The 13,206-nt window shown below is 34.5% G+C and overlaps 1 protein-coding gene across 5 annotated transcripts in view; it reads left to right on the top strand.

Moving 5' to 3' along the window:
- The window catches only part of ATRNL1 (attractin like 1), a 427,695-nt gene that overhangs the window by 200,123 nt on the left and 214,366 nt on the right, over window positions 1-13,206 (top strand). For all 5 annotated transcript variants that reach the window (XM_030276507.4, XM_002186719.7, XM_030276506.4 and 2 more), the window contains exon 25: window positions 11,386-11,447. In XM_030276507.4, coding sequence (XP_030132367.4) covers window positions 11,386-11,447 — 62 coding nt within the window. The remainder of the gene's footprint in view (window positions 1-11,385; window positions 11,448-13,206) is intronic.

Below are 13,206 nucleotides of genomic sequence, written 5' to 3' on the forward strand. Positions count from 1 at the left end.
TTCATCTTTGAACTCAGGCTTTGCTCCTCAAAGCACATCTCCACTTATGATTAAAATGTGCAAGACCTACTCTCTCAGACAATCAGCTTTTTATGGCAGTCCAATCCACAGCAGTAAAGATTGCTGAGAGATTTTTCTGGTCCTTAGTTGATCAATTTTTCCTATGGCTGAACTACAAGTACTTTGATATAATAATATTTAGTAGGTTAAAAATCTGAAACTGGGAATATCAGTTATCTATGAAAAACACATTAGGTTTTGAGTATTTTAAAGAGTGTAATTTTAGTACAATTTATTCAAATATTCTTCCTATCTGTTCAAAGATTAGATCCCAAACAATATAGTAATTGCTCTTAAATACTTGATCTTGGAATCTGTAAGCAGTTTGAGTTTTAAGTAGGAAACACATTCATGCTAAATATGTTGAAAAAACTATGGAAAATTATTAAGATTTTCCCTCGATTTGAGAGCTTAAATTGCCTTTCACTTCCATTGGAATTCTTGTATTTCATACCCAACATCTTTAAGAGGTGTTCAGATGAAATATTGGTATGATGACTTTGCCCATTAAACAGATCAAAACCTATCAACCTTCAATAAAGAAGTTGTTGACCTGAAATTGCTCTGGAGTTCTGGTATCTTTGATTCCAATCAGGCTTTTAAATCATGGCACAACAAATATTTGGTGACCTTGAAAAGTCACTAAAATCTATAGATAGAATTTCAGTAGGTAAGATGTAAAGGAAAATAAGGAGAATTTCTTCATTTCATAGGAAAAAGGCTTCAGGAATGTTTATGGTAGAGACTTGATTGAATATTAAGATATTTTCATCCTTGGCACTAAGATTTTTCATCACAATAAAGAAAAAGTTAATAAATAGTCATAAATACTGTAGCAGACAGCAGTTTGTGTTTTATATAGTTCTTAGTGAAAAGTTGTAAAAACAAAGATTTTTTGGTAATACATTCATTAAGCTTCAATTTCAGAACACTTAAAATCTCTCAGCTGGTTAATTTTTGAAAGATATTAAGCAGATTTGAACAATTTGTTTTGTTTTTTTTTAAGACCAAGATTGGAAATATAGCAATTAAGAATGAATCAACCTTTTTTTTTTAAAGATCATTTAAAAACTATAATAACTGTGGTTGATTATTGGATTATCTCACACAGTGGTTGATGCTAGAAGGAACCTCTGGAAGATGAAATAAATGGTATTGTCCAAAGAAGGAATCATTGAGTAGATAACACTTCCCAGTGCAATTCTTCAGGCCAATAATGAAAAGGCAGAGGAGTGTTCTTCACCAACTGAAGATAAACATTAGACTGGTGGTACTGTAATAGTGTGTTGCAGTAAATATATAGATTATATTGTATCAAAGTATTTGTCATCATTACCAGAATCAGGGCATTTCTCTCAGGAACTTTTGGTATAGCAAACTTTGAGTGGCTGTCAGTTGGTACCTTTTTTCTTTTCTTGTGATATAAACAGACATTTGCTGGATATATTTTATGCTTTAAAATTAAGAAAAAGCATAATACTCTCTGGTACAGTACATTGAACTAGATAGCATTTGTTATTTCAAGTAAGCACTTTTAGCATGGATGTCTCTGCCCTTGCCAGCTTTGGAACAATGGAGAGGAAATTAAATCTTTCAGAAATCATTTTTCTGTCTTCTGTTACTGACCCAGAGGCCTAATAACCCGTACTAACAACTGTGAGAAGGGAAATAATCATGCCTGTTCGTGGAATCACGGAATGATTGGAGTTGGAAGGGACCATCTGGAGATTGTCTGACCCCCCGAAGCAGGGTCATCTTGAGCAAGTTGTCCAGGGCTTTGTTGAGTCAGGTTTTCAGTATCTCCAAGGACTGAGGATCAATACCCAACCTGTCGGAGCAGCCTGCTCCAGTCTTCGATCCCCCTTGCAATAAAAAATATTTCTTATATTTAAATGGAGTTTCCTGTATAGATTGAAGTTTAAAAAGACAATTGGTACATAAACCACTTTTAACTATATTGAGAATTATTTGTATTTGAAAGGGTTTTGCAGTGTAGAACACCTCATTTGTGGAAATCACTTGTAACTCTTTAATGCAGTCACATGGTTTCATTGTACTTTTTCCCACCAGGCTAAGTCAAGATTTCAGTAAACAACATAAATCAGCATTAAGCCTTCTACAGATGCTTAAAATAACTGCAAAACCCCCTTACTTGCAGCTAGAAACCAATTAAGTGTTCATTCTCAGAAATAATAAATATACAAATCTGTATTTTTTTATATGTATGTTCTTGTCTCAGAGAAAACCATGAGTGTGTTCTTATTTGGAAAAAGGGGTATTGGAATGGTCTGGGGAATTTCTGTAATCATTGAGGAGAAAAAACAACCCTTCTTTTTGACTGTAGCTGAAGACATCTTTCTGCTGTATTTTTGTCCCAGAAAACGTACTGAAAATCTTTCCTGGAATACGCTGAGTATATTTCTTACAAATGACTGTTGGCAAGATAGATACCTTTAAAATCTTTACCTGAGAAGTTCACCCTGCAGGGAGTGAAGAGTATGATTTTCATTTCTAACTTCACTTTTTCAACACCTTCCTGCACTTGGAGCCAGATAATCTGAATTGTCTTTTAAAGTATTTGTTCCTCTGTGCCCTGCACATAACTCTCTTAAACAAGCCTGGTCAGGCTTATAGAGTGAAATAATCGGAGTTGTAAAATATGATGATTTTGTGGGGAAATTTTTGGAGAAAAATTGTTTTAGTTTCTAAAACTTTGCAGAAAAAATATTTCAGGGTTCAACTGGAATTTCACTTTTTTTGTTTTGTTTTGTTTTTAAGCAGAACCTTTTCTAATTTTTCAAATGTTAGGAAAGTAATTTTTCCTTTAAAGACTCATCAAAACTGCTTTATGTTTTTTTGAACCAGTTCAGCCAATTTTTGAAAACTGGTAGCTATGGGAGAAAATAGCAACCTCAGATTTCCTAGCTCTCTGCAGAACCTCCCATATTTTGTTTTGAAATTCTGTCTAAAAATATCATGAATAATTCATGCTTTTATAAGTAATTTCTTCTGTTTCCTTCAGTGATGTCTGATAACATGGATACTTTTTTATGTGTCTTTCTCTCAGCTGGTATATTTTGGGATCATCTCCCTTGTTCTCTAATTAAAAATCTTGTGGACACTGTTTTTAAAATCAATCTTTGAGCCCACAGCTGTCCATGCAGTACATGCGCAGCTATGTTCTATAGCTTTTATTTTTTTAGGAAACAAAGTTTATGTTGGAGGATTTCCTTGAATTTACCAGATTGCACTTGGAAATGTTTCCTTAGTTAAAAGAAGAAATCATTTTTCTGAGGCATAGAGGAAGGCTGGAAGATACCTGATCTTTACTAGACTTACTCTTCTAAATAAATTTCTTATTTTTTGCAGATAGATTCAGAAGAGCAAATGAGGCATTTCAGAATTCCAAAGTAAACATCTGTGTAACAGAAACTGAGTTTATCTTTCTGAATGTGAGTTTTTCGCACGTAGGATCTTTGCCCTGACTCATGTTCTTGTTTTACCAGAAGATGATATTCACTATTTTGAGATCAAATTCATCTATGCAGATACCTTCTCTCTTCCTACTCAAATGGAAAAAATCTTGATAGCTGAGCAATCACCCCCAAAAGCAGATCATAACATTTCTGCCCAAAGCTGGAATGAAGTATTCAACATGAGAAAGAAAAAGGCTTGACAGGGTGCAGGCCAGTATTCTAATTATATAGGGCTCTTGAAAAGTATTTTCATTTTTCTCTCTGAAGGCTTGAAGTGCTCTAGCTGCAAAAGTGTTTTTTTTTTCTTTGGATTTTGATTTTGTTAAAGCTGTTCAACAGACAAATGGTTATTGTGGATTTGCACAAGCCTGATTATGGAAAATATACTGGGAAATACAGTTTTTAAAAAGAAAATAAAAAGTACACTCAGTGCTGACAACTTTAAATATTTGTTTTCTTTTCAACAATAGGGCCTGTATGAAGTAAAATAAATCTGACTGAAGTTCCTTGCTGCTTGTCCATGAGCTCATTCTGAGCGTTGCAGGTAGCCTCCAGATCACAGGAGGTGATAAATTCCTACATTTCACTCTCATTTCTACATTTCAGTTATAAAACTTTTGGTAAAAGGCTGTAGTTTCCTGGGAATGACTGTTGCTGGTTTCTATCAGTGTAGTCCAGCATGTCATTCCCAAAAAGGCAGCATGGGCTTGTTTATAGGAAAACAGTTTCAGCTGGGCAGGTCCTGCTCTTCAGTGTTACAGCATTCTGAGTCTTCCTGAAACCCAGTTACTAATCCACCTTTCCCAACCTAATTCCTGCAAGTTGTTAAAAAGGTTTCTGCCATTTCCATTACACATTTCTCTGCACTTTTGTACAAATACTCTTCTGACTGTGACAGCATATCCTCAGTGATATGTCAGTGATCCATCATCCTGATGCTACAGAATGTACTACGAGGGTGAGTGAAGTCTCAGGCTGACAGTTGTATCTGCTTTTCTTTTTTTCAAATTTATTACAGCCTGAACTACAACAGCAGCTTCAAGTGATCGATAAAAGTTAAATGAGAGTAAAATTAACATAACAAAATTGAATCACAATTTATTCTGGTAATCCTCACAGTTAATATTTTGTAAAAGTCTCAGCTCTCGCTTTCTGCATTTTGCTCATCTCTTCAAGGAGAAACATAGAACTAATTTTCTTGTTTATATGTTATATAGTTTCTTTTTTGGTATGCTGGGTGTTTTTTTGGTTAGTCAGCCACTTCCCCTTTATTTGAAGGAATTAATATTTTCACATTAGTGGGGTCTCTTTTTCTTTCAGCAGAAAATCTGTTGGAATATTCTTGCCCCTTGTATAGATAAGTAAACATCATGCCTTACCACCCCCACACTTCTCCAGTGGAATAAACATTCAATACAGAGAGCTTAATCTATCTTGAGTTTTTTCCTCATACCTTTTTATGTTGGCTCTTCTAAGTTATATCATTTATTGTGTGTCCTCTTCGTTCTCTCATGCATGTGTAAACTCTGCTCTCTTACCCTTCTTTGCATACTTTGGTTTTCTTTTCTATGTGATGTAGATCTTCAGTAAAAGATCGAAGTAATAATAAAGCTAAGGACCGTTTTCTCTGTAGAGTTTAATGAGATTTTGGTTCAAGACACAGTCTTGAAAATGCCTACCTGACTTCACTTTTGGCTGGTCTTTTGTGAGAGGCTGGACTAAGCATTTCAATTTCTTGTTTTACTATTCTGCACTGAAATCCTGGCTTCTCTGAAGCCAAAAGGAAGTCAGTAGGTATTTACCACTGATAGTAATGTAATCAGCACTCACCCGTGGAGAAAAAAGTGAGACATTAAAAAATTTTATCTGTGTGTTCTATCACAGAGCTGTTCATAGGATGAACAAAATTCAAATATTTGTGCTGTGGGTAACTGCTGGAATGCAGATTCCTTCCTCTTTTCAGAAGTAATTGCATTAAATATGCTCGCAATGACTTCTACTCTCATTATAGCAGTGCTATGTACATCAAGGAATTAGAGCCTCTGTCTTTTGTGGCCTTATCAAAAGGTGAGGAGGAGAACAAGAAAATACATCATTGAATTTCTCTGCTGACTGAGATTGCTGCTTTTTGGTTGCTTTAGACATTAGAGAGGGGAATCACCAAGCGCCACGCAAAAGATCAGAAAGCGTAATTTCTACAAAGTGGTATTATATGCATAAATCTTCTGAAAGACAGATACCTCTGGGACATGGTAGGCCATAGACTCCTGTGTAATCCATTACCCATGCCGATATAAACCTTTGATTTGTGGGTTTAAACCTGAGGCTGAGTAACCTCATAAATATGCTAATCCACAGTAATCAAGAAAAGTGCCATTGCAAATACAAAATTTTTTATTCCACAGCTCCAACAGCTTTATAGCATGCTCTACATTTATAACAATAAACTTTGGGAAATTACTCTCTTCATGTTTAAGAAAATGCTTTGCCCTTTTCTTGTCATCTCACAATGGGTTTTGCATACATTATTTTGAATGGCATGATCTTTATGCAAAATTCAGGGCATGTTTTGCCTTCTCTAACCAAGTATTTGATTTCTAAAATGAACAAAACATTGCATAAGTTTTAACAATTCAGCTTTTGTCGTCCTATAAAAACTTTATTATCATTTTTATTAGGCTGGAGACCAGCCAGTTGGTTAGCTGGTAGAATGTCTAGTAAAAAACAGTTCTACTGTAGATGTAAGAAATAAAAAACTTAGTGAAATTTAAAAAAAAACTTATCATTTTAGCAGCACATTTTCCATCTCTGACACATATGTTTCTACATATACACATAGGCATGAATGACCATCATATTAAGTTCTGCAGTCATTCAAATAGCTCCGTGTAATTAATTTATTTAGGAATGGTGAAAAATACCTTGCATGCAGGACTTTTTTCCTGTTTTTAAACGTCGTAATACAAGGAGGAGGAGTCTGCACCTTGGGAGATTGAGATTGAACATTAGAAAAAAATTCATTCTGTTAGCATTGGTGCGTTGAAACAGATTTTCTGAACTGGATGCAGAATGTTTGCTCTTGGAGATTTACAAAACTTACCTTGGAGAGTGCACTGCTGGCTTGATCTGGTGCTGACCATAGCCTGTTCAACTGGGAAGTTGAACAACCTCAGTTTGTGATGTTCCTCCCCATCCCCATTTCTGTGACTCTGTGATGGTCAGAGCACATTCCGTAACAGGTGCAGCTTTCCTAATGGGAAACTCCTTAATTTATCAGTCATAATAAGATGTCAGAAGAAGGCATACCAAGAAGGCTGAAACCTGGGGTTGAAAGGAAAATTCAATTCTAGCAAGTGACAAAAATGGCTTTTCCTTAATGTAGCTTGACAAACAAAACCATATTGTCATGCAACGCTTTTCTTTGTAGTACAATTTAATCATTCAACTCTGCCTGACAAATTCTCTCACCTCATTCCCTTCACTTCTGTTTCTAATTTTTCTTCCTGTCCATTTAATCTAGGCAGGCTTTTAAAAATCAGTGTTTTGAAAGATGTTGTCTAGAAATCTGCTGTTTCACACAGTTTGTAGGATAACTCAATCCTGCAAAGATTTATGTCTAAAATAACTTTTCAGTACTATAGGTCTTTGTGCCAATTACATTTAATATTTTTTTAAATTTAATTTTGAAACATGCCATTTGTCTCTTGTCTATGTCTTTTAATTTTCTTCCATTCTTTCATTGACTTTAATATTCAGTATTTCAATTTCTTAATAATGTCCATATGAATCATTATGAAAGTGCTTTGCATGCTGAATAAAACTGTAAGTTAAATAACAGTTCCCCCCCACATTCTCTCCTTCACTTCCTGGAGTTTATTAATGTTGGGTTTTTCTTGTGGTATATGTTTCTTCAAATGTGTACAGAATTGAATAAAGAAGTGGAATATGCATATTGAATTTAACAGATAAAGTGCCTACTAGGTAGGAAGAAAGTTCAGCTGTTATAACCTTATTTAGGAGTATCTTTCATCCTACTTGAATGCAAAACTAGATTGTCTTTCAGCCTCTTATGACTCTGAATAGTGGAAGTAATATCCTGTAATTATTACATTTTTTGAGAAATGGAGGGGTGGGTATTTTGATAATGTAATGTGTGCCAGCATGAGAGACAGGGCTGCAGCATGCAGAGATAATCTGTGGAAGCTGTTTATCAAATCTTGATGTGAAGTCTGAATTTCTTTGTTATCTTTCATTTTCTGTTTATATTATCAGTATGAAAGTTTTGTTATCACTAAATCTTATCATTTGGGAGGACTGTTTGTCAACATCAGACTGAATTCTTTACAGGCATTACCACAGCAGGAAGCAGGATTCTGCAACAGCCACTTAGCTTCATATTGCTTTTCAGACCTTTTAATCCCAGCAATAAACATTTCTTTTGCCTATTTTATCATTACACTGGTTTACAGAAATACCCTGTGAGTACTTACAAACCATGGGAGAAATTTATCTCACTTAACATTATTTATATTCTAACTTTGACATTAGGTCTATAATCTAAACTAATCACAAAATCCCAGTGTTGTTGGTGGAGAGAAATGGCAGCTCCATAGGGTAATTCCTTCCAATTTTTGAGAGTTCCACATCCATTTTACAGTCAGTCACCTATGAAGTGCCTTCCTATCTCTGGTGATTACTGTAAGTTAGCCGACTAATTTAAATGAGGTTCACACATGGGACAGGATCAGATGTACTCACATGGTAAAATTAAGATATATTTCAAAATTTTTTTTCCAAGTACTAGGAAAGCCAATATATGGAATAAATGTGTGGCACTTTAGCCTACAAGAGTTTAGTGTTTCTCTTATTTAAACAGATTTAATTCATTGGTAATCTCGTCCTTTCCATAGTGTGTTCTTTTGGAATTTCTGTTTTCCAAGGGAATATAAAATATATTTTGTGCTTTGCCTGTTAAATATTTCTATTGGAAAACTGATCATTTCCTACCATCCATCTCTCACTTTTACAGGCCAGTCTTCATAGTTGAACTCCAATGTGAAAGAAGAGTCAGAACCATTTTTACTCTCTCTAAAGATATCCCAGTTTTTAATTGTACTTATAATTGTATTTATATTTAAATAAAGAAATCAGAGTATCCTTTCTTTTGTAACTACTGGTTATTCAGTAGTCATGTATTCACTGAGTTTGAGGATATCCATAGGTACCATTCCCCACCCCAAAATTATTCTGTACTACATAGTAATGTCTTTAAAACAGTTCATACTTGGGTCTCTTCAGTCGTGTTTCGTCAGAGTAGATATCTAAACGTCACTTTGTACAGTGAAATGTAAATGTGAGAATTTATGTGTTTAAATTTTCTAGCATCCTCATTCCAAATTATCACAGTGTTTGGTCTTTTCCATTTTCCTTATTAAAAAAGTTATACACAAAAATGTAGCCATCTACACAAATATTTTTCTCACCTGACTTTCATATTTTTTGTCCAAAGTTGCCTCAGTAAGAGTGTCCCTCAAGAAAGTATGAAAGATAATAGACACCAAAATGTCAGTCTTTATGTTCAGTCACTATCTATTTCTTCTGCTTCAGTACATACCTAGCACCAGTGTGGGAGGGTATAATAGTTTTATCCAAGAAGAAATTAAATTATGGTTTGGATGATACTGAAGGAAGTAATAATTCTGCCGGGTTTAAGTCTGCATAATCAACACAGTCCAGGCAGTTTAGTTTGGCTTATGTCTGACCTTATTGCATTATGTTTCCAGGTTTAATAATTATACCTTCTATCAGAGTTTTGCCACGTATTTATTTTAGTTTCTCTTATTTGTTCATTTTTAATTTGTTAAGAGTGGAAGATGGAAAAAATTGTATTAACAGAAGTATTTGTTCATGTTTGAGAGCCTGAGCAGATAGAGGTTTGCTTTAGTGGGTAATGTCATGAAATGGAGCACAGATTATAATTGCTTTTTGTGTACATTATTTGAATATATGAAACATTTCACGGATTGGGTTCCTGTTTTCTGCAGATACGCAATTTTGATTTAATGCCAGTTTTCCACAATTGGTGTTATAATTGTGGAGATGGCTTCTTGACACCTATATTTTTAAACTAAAACACAAAGTTCTGAGGGCAGACTTGCTATTTCCATATGAAAGCTGTCCCTGAGTTAGACTTCCAAGATTGTCCCATTTTTGCCGTGGAACAGATCTTGACCTACTGTTCTGTAGGACTCTTATTACTGCTGCATGTCATAGTCAAGGTAAAGATGAACTGGAGCAATGGGAAAAATTAATCCATTCCTGCAGATATTAACTTCTGAAGGCTGGAAAAATCTGTGTTCAGAAGTTGTTCCTTTTTCACCACACCTATTCCATCCATCATTATTCAGTGTAAAGTGTTATTTCCTACATCACATGCCAAACTTGAAAAGTTAGGAAGTACTATGCATTGAAATGTTGATTGCAGTCCATTCTTGTGTCGGTGCTCTCTGGCATATTCTGCTGCTTATCTGACTTTTGAATCCTTAATTGCTATAAAGGATTTGCCAGCAGCCACAGTGTCTTTTCTTCCAGTTTGGCCACATATTGTTAAAAAAGTTTGTTTGGTTGCTTTTTTAAAACCATATTTTTCACAAACTTTAGTGTGCCAGAGAAAAAAAGATAGACATGTCTTTTGTTAGTTGGAAGAATCCCCACAGTTATTTTATCATTCATCAGCCTTTTCTTCATAGGCTTTTCTATCATTTAAAACATATACATGGAACACATGTGTCTGTGTATATATATATATATATAATATATATATATATATATTATATATATATATATAAAAATTTAAAAAGAATTTAAAAAGTAAATTGTTGAGTATCATGAATTATCATTTCAAAAGTTCACAGGTAAGCTATGAAAGAGATTCAGTGTAATTTGGTGTAATTACTAGTCAAGATCAGATCTTAAATGCACAAAGATTTCTAAATCCAACAATTATTTGAAAAGAGTGTAAATATAGTTAGATAAACATTTTGTACAATTCAAAGTAGAAGACTCTGTATCTTTTACTTGATAATTATAGATTGAAAAACTGAGCAAGACAGGGACTTATGGATATTTGTAGATATAACATAAATGTTAAGTACAGATCTTAACATTAGCAAAAAGTACTTGCAAAAATAATTATAGGCTGTATTGCATGCAAGTTTGAATGTCTCTATGCTGTCTTAAAGATAATTCTTAAATATTCACAAAAATTACAAGGAGCTGAACTAATGCATGTTCTAGTGAGGCTGTAAAAATGTAGCCCAAAAGAATATTTATTACTTTGTCTTTAAAGTAATTTGCTTTGAAACTGTTTTATTATGCACCAGATTTATCTTTTTAAAAAATTAAATTAACACATACATTAATTTTAATATTATACAATTAAAATATTTTAAATGCATTAATTTTAAGCACTATGTGTTTGTCTTGTCTAAAACCTTGTTTTAGTGTTATTAAAATGGAAGATGGTGTTGGTCAAAACAGTTGGCTATAAACAAGACAATTTATAACAATATGATTTCCTAATATTTTTCATATTGTTTTTATTGTTTGTATTAAGTGGATATTTCTATTAAGTTTACTTCAGTAAAAGTATTATATTCCATTGTGTGTATTTTGATACCAGCAAGAATATGGGAATTAGTTGCTCATCTCACTTTATCATAAATGCAGGTGTGTGTAGACTAGACTGAAATTACACTTGAAAGTAATCATCCATGGAGCCATAAAACCCTCGCCTAAGAAGAGCTGTTGAGTCTGAAAATGTTGTAATTCACTTCTGTTTTATTTGCAGATTGCCTTCTCCCAGCACAATACTATCATGGATCTGGTGCAGTTCTTTGTCACCTTCTTCAGGTAAATTGCTTTGTTTGTCCTCTGACTGAAATCCTGATGGCTCTTTGCCATCAAACCAGTGTCTTAACCAGCTTCTGAATCTTGAGAAATGCCTGAAAGGAGATCTTCAAACTGTGTTCCCTAATGTGCACTAATGGAGGGTCCAGGTCAATCAAAGGCAGCTGCTGGAATCTTGCATTATATAATTTTGTATTTCATATTCAGTGGTACAGTCTTCACAACTCATGAAGTTTAGCTGGGTTTGTACCATATATTACAGTGATTAAGAAAAGCCAGCTAAACTCTAATTCATGTGCATGATTTTTCTATAAACACTTTTATGAAATTATTTAAAATGATGGCATGGTTCAATAGCTTGTTATTTTTAATAATGCACAGCACATCACTATTAATGCTTTCATGTGTCAGAGATTAATTGTGAAAGGCAGTAGCTGATGCCTGAGATTTGGTTATGGCAGCAATGCAGGGATGGGCTTCAATTGCAAATGAACAGCTATTCTAGACTGTGAACAAAACTCCACTGAAAGACTTCTTAAAAGTTCAGCTATCTTATAAAAGTCACAAACTTTAATATAGATGGATTAGTTACAGTGCTTTGAAATCTTGCTGTGAAGATATTTCCCAATAACCATGAAGTGTACACAAAATCTGAACAGTGAGAGGCAGGTATGTTCATCAGACTTTCTGTATTTCTAGGCCATGACTTTATTTCACAAGTTCACAGTATGGCTTATCTGTTGACTTTAACCACTGTGCTCTGAGGAACTGTACCTAAACAATCAGACTCTTAAATACTGTGTATGGTCCAAATTATCTCTATTGGTGTTGCCAAAAAAGGCACAGAAATTAATAAAATCTGAAGTTTTCTGTACCCAGGGCATTGGCTAATGGGGAGAAATTTAGTAGGGGATATAAAGTATCCCATTTCTCCTCTTTCACAATAAACAGAGCAATAAAGTGCTAATTGCCTAAATAAATGTCAGTCTAGTGGTGTTTTGAGTGTTTGGTTGTTGGTCTTTTTTTGTGTTTTGGAGTTTTATTCTCTTTTCTTCATGGGGAGATAGCAAACTCTAAAACTTACGATGATTATGCAAACATTTAGATTACAAACCCATACAGAGGAAAGCAAAGTCTGTCCAAGAACAGTAGAACAGAGGGATCCTGTCACAAATAGCAGAGGTAAACTGAGAGTGGTTTGTTAGTGCTCTGTGACCTGGTGCAGCCTGAGAAAAGGTGAACTAAAGGCTCTTTGGTGGTGCTGCCATCTCTGTGGGTTCATGGAATTGTCTCTCCAAGAGCGATGGTCTATGTCATGCATTTTGTTCTGGGTAAATGCACAGGTAGGATGCCAACAGTTTGTAGCCTAAAATAATAATTTTAATAAGGGTTTGTTTGTTTCTTGTCTTGTGTGGGTTTGGGTTTGTTTGTGGGGTTTGGTTTTGTTTACTGAATGGGAATGAGGTGTATTGTGACTGTGGCAAATCATGGTGGCAACAGTAATGATAACCCAGGCCGTATTTATTAAGATTGTTGATAAAGAAAATAATTGTGTTTGAAGACAATTTGAATGTGCTTGATGACAAAACGTATTTCAACATGCTTTGATAAACCTGCCTTTGCATTTCTCCCATCCAGTATTATATTTCTGTTTCTGAGGTTGTGGCAAAATGCTGTTCGCCCTGCCTGGCCAAAGCAGCAAATAGACCCATTTGACAATAACAGCTATTCAACAACCAGGCAAAAGTATAGTTTAAGACTG

The sequence above is a fragment of the Taeniopygia guttata genome, chromosome 6 (assembly GCF_048771995.1).
Source record: "Taeniopygia guttata chromosome 6, bTaeGut7.mat, whole genome shotgun sequence".
Lineage (NCBI taxonomy): Eukaryota > Metazoa > Chordata > Aves > Passeriformes > Estrildidae > Taeniopygia > Taeniopygia guttata.